Below are 20,885 nucleotides of genomic sequence, written 5' to 3'. Positions count from 1 at the left end.
AAGATAGATAAAGGCCAGATAATTTAAATAGTCTATAGGAAATGGACACACAATATTTAATGCAGGAAAAATTATCAGTTAAACCCACAACGACGAACACCGGTATACACCATATGAAAAAAAAAGAATAGTGGATTAGGGAGATTGTGTGTATAAAAACTCTGATCTTGATAGGTTAGATATATACTCCCAAATGATACCAAACACCACTATTTATAGGTGATGTATAGAGGTTGAAGAAGAGTGTGGAAAATTTTACACACAATGCTCCTTAAATTGCCACATAAATCTAAAATCTTCATGACCATTCACCAAATTTTAGATTCTTCCACAATTCTCCATCAATTTCTCAATATATGATAATTTTTTAGAAATTTTTGCATACCTTGAGACATAATTAATTGGGCTTATGGAATTTGGGCCACACTAACCCAACACTAGGTTCTGCACCTCTGAATAATGTTAAAAAATCAAAAAGTATTAATGTTGCTTGTGCTAGTAATGTAGTGTGTAAAAAAAAAAAGTGTAAAAAACGAAAAAATAAAAAATTAAAAAAAGGAAAAATTAAAAAGAATAATCCCACACATCGTTTAAAATAATCCCACCTTAACACCCCAAATTCTCAAAATAATCCCACCTTAACACACCATATTCTCTGAATAATCCTAAAAAATGGATGAAGTAAAATGAAATCCATGCATAAGGATATAAATGTTGTTTATACAATTACCCAGGCTCGGGCCAAAAAACTTATACTCCCTCCGTGTTTTTTAAGTGATACACTTTGACCGGCACATAATTTTAGACAATTTGATTGACTTAAATAAAATAAGAGGTAAGTGGGTAGTGGAGTATTAAAAAATTGTTAAAGAAAGATAGTGAGGTTAATAGTTTATTGAAAAGTAATGAATCTGAAAGGAAATATATAATAAAAAAGTAATAGTGGGTTTGGGTGGAGACCATAAAAGGAGAGAGATATAATATTTTAATGTATTTTTTTACCAAAAAAAACACGGAGGGAGTAGCAAGTACTTGTTAAACTTGCTTCCTTTCTCTTTTCTAGTTCTACTGCACAACTATAACTACCATTGACTAATCTTGAGTCTTGACTCCTTGGAAGATATTAAAGGAGGCCAACAAAACAAAAACCTAATTTAAAGTTCTTACAATGGAAAGATTACATAACCCCAAGAATTCTGCAACTTTTAACGAGGTTTTCATCAATGAATTTATGTTATAAGACGTATCCTTGGTACACTTCTCACTATTCTCAGTTTTTTTTTTTTTTTTTGACCGGGAATGTTCTCACTCTAGGGCTGTGCACCAATCCAAAAGCAGATCGGGCCTAACTCGGAATCGGCTTTTTGGGGACCGGGACTGGACCGTTATCAACCTAGTTCCGGTCCAGACTTGTATAATCCGGTTCGGTTTTGGACCGGAATGGACCAGTTATTTATTTTTATTTTTTTTCATTTTAGTATCTTAATATATTAATATATATACATATATTTTTAACGTCTTGTTTTTGTTTGCGTACTTTCCTATTTTGCACCTAGAATTTATAAATTACAAATTTTGTACCTAAATTTTTTAGAAATTATAACATAAAATTTTAAATTCACCCAGAAAATTACAAAAATACACTTTCCGGTCCATTCCAGACCAGAAACCCGAAATCACCAATTTGTGAGGATCGAAGACCGTCCTGGAATCCCCCCGTCCGGTCCCGGTCAGTTTTTCAGTCCAGGTCCATTTCTGCACACCCCTAGTTCTCAGGTTATCAACAGCTCCGTGCAAAGAAGTTATGCATTACACAGGTTATTCAGACTTGATTGCAAAGAACTTTTGACCTGTTATACCATGCAGATTTGCAATCTTAGAGTAAGAATGATAAAGAGTATTCATTACAGAGCAAAGAAATAAAAGATACCCGACAATTACAGGAATCTAGAGCACTAAAGCATACATTTGAATGTTTAAGCCATCTTACTACGATGCCCCCGACAGCAGCAACCCAGGAAGCATAAATTCCACTTTCATTCACCCTGCAAATAAGAGATGCGATGCAAATCAGAAATAATTATACCATGCTCATGAGTAAGTCGCCTTATATTTAAGTCACTTTATATAAATTCACAATGTAATTCCAATCTCCATCATATGTTTTATTAAGGCATAGAAGAGGCCATGACCAACGAATTAACACCTTAGTACTCAAGGGCCACATGCACAAGAGGAGTTTTCTTTCCCCAATTGGTCCTTACTATCATAGTCCTCGTTTCTATCCCATAAAGTCATTCAGAGGAGGAAAATAAAGCTGCAATATCATTTCCAGTCAAGAAGTTACAACTTTACAGGAATTAACCCAGAGTTTCTTTAGGGGGAAGAATCTGTAATCAGAGAATTTGAACTCTAAACTTTAAAGTTTCACAAGAAATATAATGCATGGTTCTGACCATAGAAGTGAAGATGATAATTAAATCTAGATGAAAAACCGAGGATCTGAGCCATACAGGCAACTCTGGAACACTGGAGTGAGGTCATTTTGAAACAATTAGTGGTCTAAACCCTAAGAATATTTATGGAATTATAGGTGTAACATTCACAAATTCACCCTCAATAAGACTAAGAATATGAATTCAAAACATTACACAAGAGCCACAAAATAAGCATCATAAGGTTGTATGAAGAAAAAAATAAAACATCAAAATGGGAAATGTAAAGAGTTGTCTTACAGGTACATGTCATCCAAATTGATCTCTGGAAAGAGATTAACAAAAAATCTGAAGCCATCTGGACTAGTATCCCTGCAAAGCAGACCTGACAATGGTATTGAAAGGTTAATACCAAAATAGATTAAATAATTTGCCAGAATATTTGGCAAGAACATACCTTTACTTTCAGCAGCAAGAAGATGCTCCTTGGCCATAGCTGGAGCTATCTCAAGAGTCATTGCAGCATCACTTGCACTTATACCAACTCGGAGGGCTTCAGGCTTCAGTACAAGCGTTCTGATTCTACCAAAAACCTGTATCCAAAAAATGTGTTCTATGAGTGACTAGAACTTCTTGATCCAAGGCATTTATAATTAAATGTAGTAAAAAATTTGTAGTAGATCAGGAAAACAATACTGCAATCACTTAAGAATATCCGTCAAAGCTAATATGGACAGGAAAAGTAATATGCAACAAAACTCTATAGAGAGTTATCCAAGTATGTATCCCGAAATAACTTAGGAAAAAATTGTCAAGAACTATGTTATTAAGATTTGTTTACGTGATTTCTCAGGAAAAAAAAAAAAAAATGTTTACGTGAAAATCTACCTTGTAAAAAACCAATTAAGCAGCTACCTTTCAAAAAAAAAAAAAAAAAAAATGGTCTTAAGAAGCTACCTTTGGTTGGATTCCGGCGACCGGCCTTTGACCACCATTTTTGGCATTAATTTTTTCTTACATTTTACGTTTTATCCCCTTTCCTTTTTTCTTCTTTTACACCCTAATTTGCTAAACAGCCAAGTTTAATACCAATTTTCTTAGGAGAATGAAATTTTTGGGTAAATGGAGAGAAAAGTCAAGGTTGAAAATTGGTATATATATATCACACATGAGAAAACAAGAGAGGAAATTACCTCCTCATCACTTTGGGACTTGCTTTGAATGACCATCACACCGCTATCAAACTTCCGCAGCATTATAGGACTGTCAGAACAAAACATTATTCAATTTGAAACAATAAATATCTACGAGACAAAAATTCTAATGTTAACGTTAGATTGTCCTTACACATCAAGCTTCTCCCAAAGAGTACATGCTTGCAATAAATCATCAGGTGAAATCAACTCTGCAGAGTAAAACAAAATGTTTCTAATTACCAAAGTCACACAATGTACAAAAATACTTGTTATAATAATCTTCCAGAATGTAGAGGATAAACAAATTCCAAAATAAAACAAATAAACAAACAACTATTGAAAACTGACCTGTACCACGAGCACGATTGAAAAGGCAATAAACATCAATGAGATTGATCATTCCTCCAGCTCTCTCCAATGGAACCCTAGCAAAGTCTGCTAACTACAAAAAACAAACATCAGGGAAAAAACAAGGCAAGCTGTTTCCTTACAAAAAATTAATAAAAAAAAAACATTCCCTTCAGAATTGTTGCTCCAGATATGCCTCCAGGTTGAGGAAATATAACGAAATAAAAACCTAAATTTGCATTATCCCTAGTATATATTTGTTTTCTTCTTGCATACTTTGATTCACTATAATTAGAGGGGTGTTCCAATGGAGAGATGGTGGTCAGTGAATGTAGAAACTCAACTTCCCAAGGAAGGATGATACAATAGAAGAATCATATTTTCAATTCAGGTGTATGTGTAAGGTTGGATTCAGCAGAAAAGCCAAATTATTTCAAAATACACTAGAACAATTGCAAGTTTGATCCGTTGAAATAAGTTCCAGTTCTTTGTTAGCACAAAAAGGCTTTATAACTCTCACTGGTCAATATTTGTCATGCACACAAGAAAGAAGCAATTGTTTCTCCACATTGCACAAGTTCCAGAAAGCGTTACTCATGATCTAAAGTCAGCTAGCCCACTCAACAACAGCAATCTTAATAGCTCTTAAAGCCTCAGGCAAGAATGAGACCAGAATCAAAAGCCATTCAAATTTTACTCAGCTACATAAGTATTATGTAATAGAGTTTCCAACAGCTGCTCGGACTCCATCAGACGATACCAATCAATACAAACCTATACTCTGAACAAGTACTTCAATTATTCAAATTGTGCAATGATTGATACCTAAGGGGGAGATGAATCAGAAAGTATCAAAAAAGGAGAGTCTCAATGCATGACATAAGACTTCCATTTCCAAAATCAAGAATTGGCAAAGATAATCAGATAAATGGAACCAAACACTGATCCAGCTTGCTTGGCCATAAAAACCTAAAGATACCATATGTTAAGCAGCCAGACAAGATTGGAAGCCTCAAGAAATCAAGAATATTGTAACAGTCTCTACAAATAGTTGAGGCAATAAGGTGCCCAAAATGTTTTCTTCCTTGCATTTCTTAGTCTCATATGATTATACATAGATGAGCATAGGTTAGTCTCATATGATTATACATAGATGAGCATAGGAATGTAGCTCATTTCAGGGGTTTTTTTTTTTTTTTCTTTTCTATTTGCTCATTGAACATTGAGTAGGAAATTCCCTGCCACTGATATGCTCCTCCTCTTCTTAATTCTCACAACTGTCTCTTTAGTACATTAACTCCCAATGTCACTTCTGTTTATCTTCTCCTTTCTTTTTTTTTTTTTTTTTTTTTTTTTTTTTTTTTTTTTTTTTTTATGTTTACCACCATTCTAAGTTCCATCTCTACTTTGTGGCCTTTCCTAATCTCTATCAAAAGTCATGCTTTCTTTCATTCTTGTAACAGGAAAATGACTGAGAAGTTAGACATTTGGGTGCAATAGGAATGAAACCTGTGTACAAAAGGAATGACAGAACAATCAAGGGAAATCATATGAGAAGACCCCAAATTTAGGACAAATTCTTGAAACTGTTGGATCATTTCTAAGATAGCACTTTTAGTGGGAAAATCAACACACTTTTTATTTTTTATTTTATTTTTTTATTTTATTTTTTTTTTATTTCAGAGGTAACACTAAATTGTCAGATAAGGTTAGTTTGAGAGTAACTTTCCCACTTGAAAGCTACTCTGAAAATGCAAAAGGTCATCTTAAAAATTTATCCTCGGTTCAAGGTGGTCCTTTTGAGAATTTACCCTCATGTTAAGATTATCTTGAATAATTGTCAATCAACAATGAATAAATGGCTGGGCATACCCCAAAACTCCTAATCGTGTATAAAAATGAAAGAAAGTGATGCCCAAATACCAAACAAACATATACCAACAACCCAGTTAACCCTTGAACAGATGATGTCATGCATCCACAAACCCCTTGAATTTCTATATGCATTCCACAAAGGTCATGTATCCTGAAACCTTTACTACGAGAGCTGAGGGACAATGGTTTACCCTAAATAATTTAGGAACTCCCATATATGGAGCTAGGTGTGCTCAAGGCTACTTTTTACTCATTGCTCATTTGGATGGCACCAAATGAGCAACAATAATACCAGTGGATACACAGCTCTAGTGTACATGAGAACAATTACCTACGTGGATGTGAATCGTTATTAGTTTGAGTTTGCCTTTTCTATAAGTTTGAATCTTCATAGAAACTAAAAAAAGTCACTAATATTATCAAGCTTTCCCTTATATCATGTTGTTAAAATCAATCACCATATCAGCAGTAAAACTAACAAGTTTAAGTTTCAAGATAAGTCTTAGAGCACATGGAAATACTTACTTAGCAAAGACTACCAAAAATTGAGGAAAAATAGGTAAATGTTGCATTAAAATGATGCTGCTAAGCATGATTTAATAATCTACAGGACTCTTTCATATCATTGAAACATGCTGGATTCATGCATGGAGTTATTCTAAGCTACAATTAAGCAAAATCTTTCTTTTTGATAAACTACATTAAAGCAATCTTGACATATTGCAAAGTTGCCAATTTCATTAGAGTGAAAATAATATGATCAATTTCTCACACCACTTTCTAGTTTCAATTTTGTCTATCAAAGTGTATGATAACTAAAATGCATGCAACTGATGCAAGGACCCAAACTCTTAAATATAAAATGAATATTGCAGGCACACAAAGACAGCCAGTATATATAGTTAAAATCAAAGTAACATCATCATATAAGTTTATCTCTAATTCAAAAGATGACAACCTGGCGAGACAACTGCTGATGATACAATGCCCCAGCAGATTCCTTTGTAACTGGCGATATGATACCAACACTGAGCAACAATTCTTGCACATCTTCTTTGGAGCTCATATCCTCATCACTTGCATTACTCGATTGACTAGTTGGCCCAGCCAAAAGCTTTTGCCTCATTCTCTCGGCCAACTTTACCATCTCCCTTGCTTTACTCTGCAAAACCAAGATTCTGGAGCTGAGCCAACAAGAAACTGCATCAAAAAATCAATTCTGTGCACTCTAACATGATTATCAACCCCTTCTCAGTGGCTCACCATGTTACTCTGAAGTAATCTTGTCAAATACTATAACAACGTAATTCCCACTTCATTTCAAACCATAGTATACATTGAAAAATCTTCTTCATATAGCCAAATTCGACATTAGGATATGTACCCATAATGGGTATTCGAGTTGAATAACAAAGGGTATAACCAGCCTTTTAAATCATAAAATTCCTATGCCTTCTTGCTCATTATTCTTCCCTATAATTAACTCATAAAACTACATATTCTTAGAAAACTACCCATCAATCACTTTTCAGATGGGTACTTTGATCAATGATCAATGTATTTCTTATGCATTATTGTTCATTATTCTTCCCTATAATCAACTCATAATACTACAACTTCTCAAAAAACTACCCATCAATTACTTTTAATTGGGTATTTTGATCAATGTATTCCCTATGCATTTTTGTTCATTATTCTTCCCTATAATTAACTCATAAGACAACAAAATCTTATACTACCCATCAATTGTTTTTCAAATGGGTGCATTGATCAATGTATAACTAAAACAATGCTAATTTTTTCATCAATAACAATCTAACACCAATAAAAGAATAAAAATTATACAAAAGGAAATCAAAACATGAATTAAATTATACCATTAAAGCATTCAAATCCTGAAAAGCATCCTGCAAAGTCTTATCAGTACTCTCCCACATCTCCTGCTCTTTCCTCAATATCCCAGCAACACCCACAACCGGCACCCGAATCGCCACACTACTCCCCTCCCCCGCCCCCGCCCCCGCCTCGGCTGCCGCCACAGCACCAGAAATCTCCCACGCTCTACCCTTCCACGCCGCCCAAAACTTCTCAAAAAACAAATCATGATTATCCGATTTCCCCCTCATCACCAGCGTCACCGCAATTGACCCCATTGAAGGGTGTGAAAGGTCAAATTTAACCCTTGGACTGGAAATAGATAGCATGGATTTGAGGGATTTTTTAGGGGGGTGAATGTGAGTGATTTGAGAGAGGGAGATTGAAGCGGTGTCGGAGGATGGAGAAATCCAGATGAGGCGGTGAGTGGTGAGAGTGAGGATGCCGGAAGTGTAAGGGGAGAGAGTTGGGTGGGTTGTGAAATCTGGTTCGATGTCGATGCTCGAAAGGTAGAAGCATTCTACTTCGTCGCCGGTGAGGATTGGTCTTTTGCTTGATGTTAGATTCGCCACTGGTAGCCATTTTCCGGCCATTGCTGGAATGAGTCGAGAGACGGAATTCTTTACTTCTTTTAGGTGGATGGACGTTTTATTTGATCATTGACTCTATTTTGTTTTTTATTTTATTTTTTTATTATTTTTCATTTTTTTTTTTACTTGGGGTAATTTCTGTAAGAGCATCAACAATGGTGAGGATATCGGGTGAAGGAGAGAAGAAAGGTGGTGAAGGAAATTGCAGACTTGATACACTATGAAGAGATGTACTGGCGCCAGCGTTCGAGGGCTCTTTGGCTCAAGGATGGTGACCGAAACTCGAATTTTTTCCATTGAAAAGCTTCTGCCAGACGTGCAAAGAATAATATCACTCATCTAGTTGATAATAACGGAGTTCGGTATGAAGAAGAGGAGGGGATTTGTGGTGTGGCGGTGGACTACTTTCAAAATCTGTTTTGTTCCTCGACCCCTAGTAATGTTGATATAGCGCTGGAGGGTGTTGATAGAAGGGTGACTCCGGAGATGAATGCAAGTCTCAGTGCTCCTTACAAGGCGGAGGAGGTGCTCATAGCTCTAAAACAAATGCATCCTCTGAAAGCTTCTGGCCCGGATGGTATGTGTCCTTTATTTTTTCAAACGTATTGGCATATTGTGGGTCATGCTGTCACTTCGTTGGTGTTAGGTGTTCTTAATGGGGATATGATTCCGGAGCAAATTAATGAAACTTTTATTGTTTTGATCCCTAAAAAGAAGGATCCTGATAAGATGACTGAGTTTAGACCAATTAGTTTATGTAATGTGGTCTATAAGCTGATTACCAAAGTGCTTGCCAATAGGTTGAAAATGTTTCTCTCTGATATTACTTCAATTAATCAGAGTGCTTTTGTTCCTGGAAGACTAATCACAGACAATATTTTGGTAGCTTTTGAGCTCTTTCATCACATGAAAATGTCCGGAAGTGAAGGGGGTGTGATGGCGTTGAAACTAGATATGGCTAAAGCTTACAACAGAGTTGAGTGGGGCTTTTTAAGGGCAGTGATGAGTAAGATGGGTTTCTTGGAGACTTGGATTGACCGTGTTATGCATTGTGTTTCTACTGTTTCTTTTAAGGTTCTTATTAATGGGGCACCTTCGGGGGAGTTTACCCCTACTAGGGGTATTCGGCAAGGTGATCCTCTATCCCCATATCTCTTTATTCTGTGTGCGGAGGCCTTATCGGGTTTGATTTCTAGAGCGGTGGAGAGGGGTTGTCTCCATGGGGTGAAAGTGGCATCGTCAGCTCCTATGGTTTCACACTTATTTTTTGCGGACGATAGTATTATTTTCTCGAAGGCGAAACCGGAGGAGGTGAACACGATTCGAGCAATCTTGAAAGTATATGAGGAGGCCTCGGGTCAAATGGTGAACTTTGACAAAACAACGGTGTCATTTAGCAAGGGTGTGAGTGGTTCGAGAAGGAATGAGTTAGCTAGTTTGTTGGGGGTGAAGGAAGTGGATGTGCATGATAAGTACTTGGGCTTACCAACAGTGATTGGGAGGTCTAAGAGGGTGCTTACGAAAGGAATTAGAGAGAAGTTGTGGAAGAGACTTCAAGGGTGGAAGGGGGGATTTTTATCTAAAGCGGGTCGGGAGGTGTTGATTAAGGCAGTGGCCCAATCTATCCCAACCTATGCGATGAGTGTGTTTAAATTCCCTTCTTCTTTTTGTGACGAAATGCGATCTTTGGTGGCAAATTTTTGGTGGGGGCAAAAGAAGGGCGAGAGAAAAATTCATTGGATTGCTTGGAAAAAATTATGTGAACCGAAGGCTAAGGGGGGATTGGGATTTCGTGATTATAAATTTTTTAATGCTGCCCTTTTAGCCAAACAAGGCTGGCGTTTAATGCAGTACCCAGAGAGCTTAATTGCAAAAATTTTGAAGGCTCGATATTTTCCTAATGGGGATTATTTATCTTCGGAGTTAGGAAGTGTTCCAAGCTATCCCTGGCGGGGAATTTGGGGAGTGAAGTGGGTGCTGAAGGAGTTTATAGGTACTACGCAGCGGAAATAAACATGAATCATATTCATACAGTACCTAATCCAAGGATCTAATACATAACACATAAAGAACAAATAATTGTACCTTTGAAGCATGATTCCACGTGCGATCGAGCAAGAACAAAGGGAGATAAAGAACCCCAAGCGTGATTCCTCTACTTGGTCCACGGGCACAAGTTAAGACCTCCACTAATGCTAGTTAGTTGCAATTGAAACCTTCAATTGACCTTCTATGGAGAAGAGCGAGCAACGAACCACCATGAACCACCACGAACACCACACGCGCCACCTAGGGTGGCCAGCCGTACGGACGAGGGGAGGAGAGAGATAGCCGTGAGTTAGAGAGAGGATTAGGGTTTTGGGATTGGTTGCCTTGATGTCAAAATTCACTGTGTGTGAATTATGACTGCTTACTACAAACCCTAGGTATGGATCTTATTTATAGATCTCATCTCTAAATAAGAGCCCATGTCAAAAGCCCAAAACCTAATTCCAATCTAACTATGCTAGCCCAATCTATTTCATGATTAGTTAATTGCTCATGAAGCCCATTAATGGGCCTCTTACTTGCTTAACCCAATACCCTTGTGTGTGACCAATATAGGATCCATTCTAAAGGGCTTTGGGCTATTTGACTAGCCCAAAGATCATCTCTCATAGTCTAGCAACAGAGGATGACGCCCCAATAGAATGAACTTATTATCTCCATAATAGTGATCCTTGATATATCTAGTAATTGCACTTATCGAAGATATAACTCCTTCAATCTCCCACTTGTCTGAGACAAGTGCGCAATATTCAAATTCCTTAAGTCATTTTGTGTCGATTTGATAATATGATTGCATCTTATGTAATCATTATTAATCTACAAATCATTTCTTGAAATTTGAGTTAGAATTACAAAACAAATGGTTACTATGTAACACATTTGAGCACGGCCATGCATTTTCTGAATTATTCCTCTTCAAGGGGCCAAAACAAGACACATTCCTAATTTAATAGGAAGACTCTATCCAATCTTGTGGCAACCAAAGCTCCCACTCAACTTCTGAAATAACCAAGAAACACCCTTTATAATCTCCAGTTACGGGCAGACGTTTGAATGTACCACAGTTATATCATCAATTGAATGAGATCAATGTTCCACTCATGTCAAAGGAATCCACTAATATATCCGGAAGCTCTATACTTGAACTTCAAAGTAGGTCTATAGTTCGATCATGCATCATTCATGCATATCCATGTGATTGACCGAGCATCACTACGCTCCTATAGCCCATGAAACTGCGCTATCCAATCAATCTTAACATGCTAGTCCATTAAATGAAATCATTTATGTCTAGTTTAATGATTCCGAACTAGGAACTTAAAATAATATATGAATTTAGTTCACCTGTGGGGTTTCATTCAAAAGGTCATCAACCTAGTGAGCCCATCAATTCATAATTATTTTGGACATTTTATTTAATCTCGAAACCACGATTAAATAAGATTGAAACTTTGTTTCAATTGATAAACATAATTCTGCAAGCTAATGTATTTACTTTTGTAATATGCTTTCTCAAAACATACACAACTAAAATTACATAACTTGTTTCAATCCAAGAATCTTATTAGTATGACTCTCATACCTTGGTCATGGAAGGGGTTTAGAAAGTAGAGTTCATGAGACATTCTCATAAACATGAATTTTGCAATTTCTAAATTTTATAATCATTTTCATATCCATACACTAAGAATTTTCCTTCACCCTTTCGCAAGGAATTTAGGAATTTCTAATTTGTATTCCAACGTTACATTGGATTTCGATTGAAATCTATCATCACTTGTTCTTTAAACATGTGAATCAAATAGATAAGTATAGTCCATGATATGCATGATGCGTCCTTTGCAAATTGCATAAGGATCATCATTCAAAATCTTAATTTCATCAGTCTTTCTCAAGGTATTGAATCATTAAGCAACGTGCCACGTCACATGGGATTGAAACTCTTTTCAATATAATGTTGAACCTTATAAGAATCTTATCAATATAAGCTTCTTAACCAAAACTCAAACATCCTTCGAGACCTATCTCTATAGATCTTGAATCCCAAATGTACTCATCATCCTCTTCAAGGTTTTTTCATACAAAATGCATTACCCACCACTTGACTCTTCAAGCAATGAATAATTGCTCTTTATACTAGACCAAGAAGACTTCATAGCTCCCACTAAACATCTTGTACATATAAGACCTTTTCTTCATTTTACGAGAACATCAAACGATTTGATTAACTCACAAAATTAGGAACATAACTCCGGATCTTTTATGCATCCTTAGGATTATTGGATCTCCAAACTTTTGACTGTATCATATACAAATCTTATTTCATGAACAATTTCAAGAAAGTTTTTTGAAATCCATCTACCAAATCTTATAAGGTAGAAATCACTAAATATCTTTAATAGATCTTTGCAACATGTAAAGGTTTCATCGTAATCATAGTCATACTATGAATTAGTTGAATCCTTTAACAAGTCTTTGCTTTAGTTAGAAAACATTTTTCTTTCTTGTCTGCTTTGCTTACAATGGGTTTCACCCAATTAGGCAAATTATTCAAGTGTCATACGCTTGCTTACAGACTTAGAATCTATTTCAGATTTCATGGTTTTAAACCACTTGGAGTCATAACTTGTCAAATCATCTTTATTACTTGCATAATCATCATGTTCCAAAATAAATATTTTAGAACTCTTAGTCAATATGAAATCATATTTCTCTGACTAAGTTTTACATATGCTAGTCATCATTGTGGGTTTTTATGCAACAATTGAAACTCATACAACAACTTTGTTTAGTTTTCAATGAGAAACGACAATAGAGGATGTGCACTTGGAATGTACTACCTTCGACACATGGTTATTAATCCCATTACACATAATGAGACCACGCGTTGTCATTTGTAACATGAGGTGAATCATGCTCATATTGTTGCTTTTATTCGATTACTTCTCAAATTTCTTCGAGATGTTCGAAATCACTTTTCTTGAACTCTTTCAAGGCTCTCGAACTTTTCAAGATTCTTATACTCCCACTTGCCTTTTGAGGAGGCATATTTAGCATAGGGTGAACCAACCATGGTTTTGAACCATGTTTGTTTGTTGCTTTCTCTCGAACTCTTTAGAGATTTACACTACTCCTACTTGACCTTTTGGAACAATTTCCATAAGGGCACCTACTTGAGCAACAAACATTTTGTGCTAAGTATGGTTTGTGTAGTAGTACCCCGTGCTCTATATAGGAATTGAACGTGCATCAAACGGTTTAATACATGTTTTATTCCTTGCTTTGTAGAAGGACTTAATAAGAACTTTTCTTATCCATATCACATATGAAGCCTTTGCTACATTTGATTTGACGTACGTAGTTTGTTTAGTTTTGTAGCTTATTTTAAAAGTATATCCCTTGAACAATGGTTGGAAGATAGGTAATTTACATCCATTATCAAAATATATCTCATATAGGTTGATAGCTCCCTTCATAAACACTTCACAAGGTTTTCTTTCGGAGTTTGTTGTAAAACGATTTCTCAACTCTTGGATGTTTATCAAGGTCTTGGCTTAAATTCTCATTATTACGATCATATCGCAATACTTTGAATGTGTTGCCAAGTACATGTCTTGACTTAAATTTTCACAATTACAATCATATTGTAGTGTAATCATTATCTTGTCAAGTTACTGAGCTTCATACTGAAAATTTTGAACTTTTCAAAATCTTCACTTTTATGCTTCAACTAAGCACAAGTGATCATATCACAAATGAAGTTTCATTGTCCGTCTCTACCCTTTGAATCTTTGGTTTTCTTACATCGATATGTATTCGACCTTGAGTTCACATCATCATTTCTCTAAATGGTGACTTTGTCAAAATTTCAAATTTGAATGATAATTACATATATCAATGGATTCATAATCCAATGTATTGAAAGTCCATCCCTTTGGATCTTCCGCATGCAATTTTCATTTTCATTTGAATTAATTGACATATTAGAGACAATTTATATATATAGAAATTGTTTAATTATTTCTATCATATAGAATTTTAAACCTATTTAGCAATTCAAAACACATTATGACTCAAAGAAGCATAGAATAACATTTATTCCACGTTTTTGAATCTTCGATGCTTAGTCATTACTAACATTGAATGGTGTTTTGATAATGGCAAGAATGAATAACATTTATTTAATTCTAGCCAATTATTAGTGGTGAAATACTGGTTCTACTTGTAAAGTTGCAACTTTTGCTTCCAAATTTGTAGATTCTACTTGTGAAGTAGCAACATTTGCTTCTAAACTTGTAGATTTATTTCTCCTTTATCCATAACTTCTTCCTTTAGTTCAATCACATTGTGCAATGAGTGATCTAAACAAGACATCATATGTCCAAGAAGTAGCAATATGCTAAATCAATTTCTATAATATAATTCTTAAATTGGAACATTTCCATTCTTTTACCTTCCAACTATATGAGGTAGCTTCTAATCAATTGGAATTGGTCCATTTGATTTGAAACATTTGTTGTTCATAACAACTTTTAGCATGTAAGTAGTTCTAGATTTGAGAAGTAGCAACTTGTTTGCATTCCTTGTCCTATTACTTCTTAATGCAATCCTCATATATTCCTAAACCTTTCCCTTTGAGCCACTTAGAACATTTCTCTTAGGTTTAAAATGATACCTTGCTCAACTACTTTAAGCACTTTTCATGATTCTACTAAGTCTATTCTATCATTATTTATATTTGAGTTTAATCAAGTATTAAACTCTATATAAAGTAGATGAAGAATACTGTTATTTGATCAACTTTTGATCATAGAGATTTCCAATCACTTTCTTATATTCAATCATATTGAAGATAAGAGATTTTATTGGACTTGTACACTTATCTTTTGAGGGATTGTACCTCTCATCTCATTATATCCCTTGAAACATTTTTCAAAATGAAGATGTGTTGGTATTTTACTAAAACATTTTGAATAAAACCAACATGTGACATGAATTTCTAAAACTTGCCTTTTAGAACAACCTTAGCAAAATTGGAATATAGGTTTGTGGATTATCTTTTAAACTTTTTGAGAACGTTTCTCAACTTTATTTTCAATCGAGGAGATTATATATAATAATAAAATTAGAACGACATGTTACTTATAAGTAAACGCAAAATTCAATTATGTTTATTAAATTTAAAGTACCATAAGCGAATTAAATTGGTAACTTTAAAGCATTTTATTCAATTTTAAATTGACCCCTATTGAATAAAATGATTCCAAGGTCCTTTATTTGTGCAATAATTAACCGGACTGAGGCCCTGCCATCAACCATTACATTTTCAAGGTGAGTAAACTCTTTACTGATTACAACTCTTGTAATTCTTGGTTGAATAATTAACCATCGCATGTTTAATTATTACTCTTAGCTTCAAGGTTCTAAACGCTTTAGGTAACCTTGTTGAATATAACCAATTAAAAGTGTAGTTATGCGGTCCTACCCCCACTTCCCCAAGATATATTATGATGCTCTGCTGAGGCCGACCCATCACAAACGATCAAGGTTTTCGTCGGGTTTTTAATTGGAAAAGCTGCATCAATATTACTGGGATCTAGATTTATTATGTTGTGATTATATAGTGAACTCTAGCGCATCATCAAGCAACATAAATAAACCTAAACATGCATAAAATACTGAATGCATAAATAAGACATAGCATGACCCCTAATCCTAAGAAAACTAATAAAGTAAATGCTCCCACTTGAACCATCATCGATCGCATCCACCTTGCTCCTTTGGGCCTTCACTTCATGGGCTTCTTGGATTAACTGCAACCTGTAATTCTACTCTATTCTACCTACTACTTAAATAAAATAAAATAAAATTACAAAATACTTTATCGGTTCGTAGACCGTACTAAGATTACAAAAATACATCACGATGCGCAGATCGTATTTAGCAATCTACTGGGCCATACTAGTCATTATATAGCAATAAACAACATCATATATTATAAAATTGCCACATAATAAATCACTCATCATGCTTTCCTAAACTACAACATCGAATGTTCACAATTAAGGAAACATGGCACCAAAATATCTCATATTTTAATTAATGCAATTAGATAATATCATATATTATTCATGATCATCAATAAAATATCATATATTCTAAATTAGTCATGAGATAGAATCAAATCTTATTTTAATCTTAAAAGATAAATCATATTTATCCTCAAAGATTATCCTAACAAAGTTAGAAAATTCTATCCTAATTACAAGCCAATCACAAAATTTTAAATCAATTATATCCAAAAATAATTATGGGATAATCACATTATTTAAATCAGTTATTATCTTTTTTGAATATGCTCAGAATATCCTAACAAATCTTATCCATAATTAACCACTTTAATTTAGGATAATTACCAATTTAACAACTTAAATATAGATAATATCAAATATAACAACTTTTGAATATTTGATTTTATCCTAAAATAAAAGATTTTATCTAAATAAAACCAATTTTATCTTTTAAAATAAAAGATCATATTTTCAAAATATTTTAACTTATCCAAAATAAAACTGATTTTATCCCAAAATAATTCATAATTATCCTGAAATAAATTTTCAAAAACTGATTTTTTTTTTTTTTGAAAAACCGTGCACCAGCCACCGTGGTGTGGCCAGCCTAAGCCGGCCACGGTGGCCGTACACCTTGCGGTGTACGCTGCCAAAGCAGCGGTGCAGCAGCAGCGGCAGCAGTGCCGCGCAGCCCTTGCACGGTGCTGCTGTCGTTGCCTTGCTGATCCGACGTCCTGCCCCACCCCACCTCCCTCCGAACCACCTGCAGCGGCAGCCGCCGTGGCTGCGCCACCCAGCCGTGGCTGCCGCACATAAAATTCCTTTTTTTTTTTGATGATTTAAATTAAAACAAAACATTTTTGTTAAAATTAAATTAACTTAATGTGGTCCTTTTAATTTCAAAATTAAATCATATTCACTTTCAAAATTAGGGTTCTTCATGAATTTTAATCCCCAATTCAATTTAACTCTTAAATTGAATAATTTGATCATGAAAAATTCATAATTAATCATTAAAACAAATAGATTAAAATCATGAAGTATGAAACAATCGAAATTATTCAAAACCAAAACACAAAATCAAAATTTTAGGGTTTAGGGTTTCGAAATTTTCGAATCTAGGGTTAGGGTTTTCGAAATTTCGAGCATAATAGGGCAAAAAACGGATCTCTTCATGGCTATTTTGAGCATTATTAAATCACATTTATTCAATTCCAAGAGTTAAATCACATTTAATATAGTAATTGACCCATAATTAAATTATTCTCCCTCCTAATTGAATTAAAATTGTGGACTATCAAAGAATTATAGTCAATATGCGTAAATGCAATAGGCTAACTGATACCACTGAAGGAGTTTATAGGTACTACGCAACGGAAATAAACATGAATCATATTCATACAGTACCTAATCCAAGGATCTAATGCATAACACATAAAGAACAAATAATTGTACCTTTGAAGCGTGATTCCACGTGCGATCGAGCAAGAACAAAGGGAGATAAAGAACCCCAAGCGTGATTCCTCTACTTGGTCCACGGGCACAAGTTAAGACCTCCACTAATGCTAGTTAGTTGCAATTGAAACCTTCAATTGACCTTCTATGGAGAAGAGCGAGCAACGAACCACCATGAACCACCACGAACACCACACGCGCCACCTAGGGTGGCCAGCCGTACGGACGAGGGGAGGAGAGAGATAGCCGTGAGTTAGAGAAAGGATTAGGGTTTTGGGATTGGTTCCCTTGATGTCAAAATTCACTGTGTGTGAATTATGACTGCTTACTACAAACCCTAGGTATGGATCTTATTTATAGATCTCATCTCTAAATAAGAGCCCATGTCAAAAGCCCAAAACCTAATTCCAATCTAACTATGCTAGCCCAATCTATTTCATGATTAGTTAATTGCTCATGAGGCCCATTAATGGGCCTCTTACTTGCTTAACCCAATACCCTTGTGTGTGACCAATATAGGATCCATTCTAAAGGGCTTTGGGCTATTTGACTAGCCCAAAGATCATCTCTCATAGTCTAGCAACAGAGGATGACGCCCCAATAGAATGAACTTATTATCTCCATAATAGTGATCCTTGATATATCTAGTAATTGCACTTATCGAAGACATAACTCCTTCAGGTGCTGCTACGAGGTCTTTGCTGGCGTGTTGGGGATGGAATGGATATCTCAGTGTGGAGAGATGCTTGGATTCCGGGTACTCAAACTCGGAAAATTATTTCTCCTAGAGGAAGTGCGCCAGAGGACTTACGTGTATGTGATCTTATTCACTTAGCAGCTGCTCGTTGGAATGAACCTTTAATTGAGTCTCTTTTCTTACCTTTTGAGAAGGAGAGAATCCTTAGCATCCCTTTAAGTTTCCGTCTCCCTGAGGATACTCTTGCGTGGGACCTTGAGAAGAGTGGGGAATTTTCTGTACGTTCAGCTTATCGTGCCATATATGGTGATTCTAAAGCAGAAGATGAGGCCTCTTCCTCGAGTCCGAACACTATTTGGCAACAGGTTTGGCATGCTAATACTCTCCCAAGTATCAAACTGTTCTTTTGGAGAGCTTGTTGTGGCGCTTTACCGACATTACAAGGGTTGAGCAAGAGATTGCCAGGTAAGGAGCCTACCTGTTCTTTATGTGGTGTTGAAAATGAGACGGAACTCCACTGCCTAAGGGACTGTATTATTGCGAGAATGATCTGGGATGTTAGTGGTTTTACGGGTGATCTGAGTGGATTTTTTCACAATTTTGGAGACATGGCTCTTACTTGTTTGGATAGATTGCCCAAGAAGGATCGCGGTCTGTTTATGACAATCTGTTGGTCGATATGGAATGCTAGAAACCGCTGGATTTTTGAAGGAGAAGCTTGCAATCCGATTGCCTCGATGGAGTATGTTGGGAAGCTTATGAAAGAGCTGTCTTGCGAGGAGGAGGGTGGGCTGGGTAGCAACTTTTCAACCCGTGTGCGCTGGAAGCCTCCTGAGGGTGATGTGCTGAAGCTCAATGTGGATGGTGGGATGGTGGAAGGGCTAGGGTCATCTGCAGGGGCTGTGGTGAGGAACTCTGAAGGTGCTGCAGTTTGGGCTATGACTTGGAAAACGGGGAGTAGGTGGCAGGCGCATATTGCTGAAGCGATGGCTTTACTTGTTGGCTTGAAAGGTGCTGTTGAGCATGGTTTCAGGCATTTGATTGTAGAGAGTGATTGTCTTAATTTGATCAATGCTATTAAGTCACAAAGTAGAGGGGGGAGTAACTTTCACCTGATTTTAGATGATATTAATCATGTTAGTCGTTCTCTAGCTTCGGTTTCGTGGAGTTTTGTTCGTAGGGAGGGTAATAAAGTGGCTCATGAGCTTGCTCATTGTATGCCATGGATAGTAGGTAGTAGTTATTTTGTTTCGGATTTCCCTGGCTGTATTATCCCTCTCTTGGTTTCTGATTCTTCTATTAATGATAATTAGTCCCCTTTAGGGGCTTTTATTCAAAAAAAAAACAATGGTGAGGATAAATATATCCTTTCCCATTTTTTTTTTCTCCAACCGACACATTATATTTTTTTTCTTCCACATCACTTCCCATTATCTCCATCCTTTTTCTCATTCTCCTTCTCTAATATTTTCAACATTCCTATTCACATATATCCCACTATATATTCTATCTCTTATTTATATAATTATTTATTAATATAATAATTTTAAAAAAAACAAAAACTAAAAATAATAAAGCTTTTGGCACAAGAGCCAAAGAAGAGGATCCTTTCCATAAAGAGGAAACTACCATGTCCTCTTCTTAAGAGGATCCTTTCCCCCTCTTTCACATCAATGAGAATCCTTTTAGCCAACAAAAAAGTGAGCTAAAAGGATACAAATCCTTATTGCTGCTGGTGCTCTAACTAGGAATTGATAATTTGGGTTTAGAGTGAACCTAATGCTTGATTGATTGGCCACAAATAGGGATGCTAATCAAGCGAGTCAATCACGAGATAATATATGCTCGACTCGTGCTCGACTTGTACTCGTTATTCGCTAAGCTCGTTAAACTATTACTCAACTCGTGCTCGTTTAATTTTATCGTGTGAATATGAAGACTCATCTAATATCATCGTGTGAATTTGAAGACTCATCTAATATCAACGACTCTATTTTATATTCTCTGTAAAATGAAGTCAATATTGAGGTATTTTGAAACAATTTCTATGAAAGTTAGTATTACTCTCTTATACAACAAATTGAATAGATAAAAATATTTCAAAATCCAATAGAATAAAAAATAAATAAATAAAAAATACACCATAAAATCTCAAAACTCGTCACAACCCCAAACTAACTCGAATCTTCGACCTTACTATTCTAACCTTCCAATTGATCTCAACTCAAATTTAGATACAAATTTTTAACCACTTCCAAATTAGGGTTCACAAAATCTCAATTTTTCAAATCCAA

The 20,885-nt window shown here is 35.6% G+C and overlaps 1 protein-coding gene across 1 annotated transcript; it reads right to left on the bottom strand.

The window, feature by feature from the left end:
• Positions 1 to 1,445: 1,445 nt before the first annotated feature.
• LOC145604727 (vacuolar protein sorting-associated protein 36-like) lies at positions 1,446 to 8,334 on the bottom strand. Its single transcript, XM_081660654.1, has 9 exons — positions 7,732 to 8,334; positions 6,813 to 7,016; positions 3,980 to 4,073; positions 3,783 to 3,840; positions 3,629 to 3,698; positions 2,893 to 3,028; positions 2,736 to 2,820; positions 1,967 to 2,045; positions 1,446 to 1,850 (listed from the first exon to the last, which is right to left on the bottom strand). The coding sequence occupies exons 1-9, from the start codon at positions 8,320 to 8,322 to the stop codon at positions 1,803 to 1,805; spliced, it is 1,365 nt and encodes a 454-aa protein (XP_081516780.1). The 5' UTR covers positions 8,323 to 8,334; the 3' UTR covers positions 1,446 to 1,802.
• Positions 8,335 to 20,885: the final 12,551 nt, after the last annotated feature.

This window comes from Chenopodium album, chromosome 22, assembly GCF_948465745.1.
Source record: "Chenopodium album chromosome 22, dcCheAlbu1.1, whole genome shotgun sequence".
NCBI lineage: Eukaryota > Viridiplantae > Streptophyta > Magnoliopsida > Caryophyllales > Amaranthaceae > Chenopodium > Chenopodium album.
This window is presented reverse-complemented; position numbering and strand designations above follow the sequence as displayed.

Bases quoted from the DNA above. Each gene is read 5' to 3' on its own strand.
- LOC145604727 (XM_081660654.1), bottom strand. From the start codon at position 8,322: ATGGCCGGAAAATGGCTACCAGTGGCGAATCTAACATCAAGCAAAAGA. The intron at 7,017-7,731 runs GTATAATTTAAT...TTGGTTTTGCAG, and splicing joins AGGATTTGAATGCTTTAATG to AGTAAAGCAAGGGAGATGGT. The intron at 2,046-2,735 runs GTAAGACAACTC...TCTTATTTGCAG, and splicing joins AATTTGGATGACATGTACCT to GGTGAATGAAAGTGGAATTT.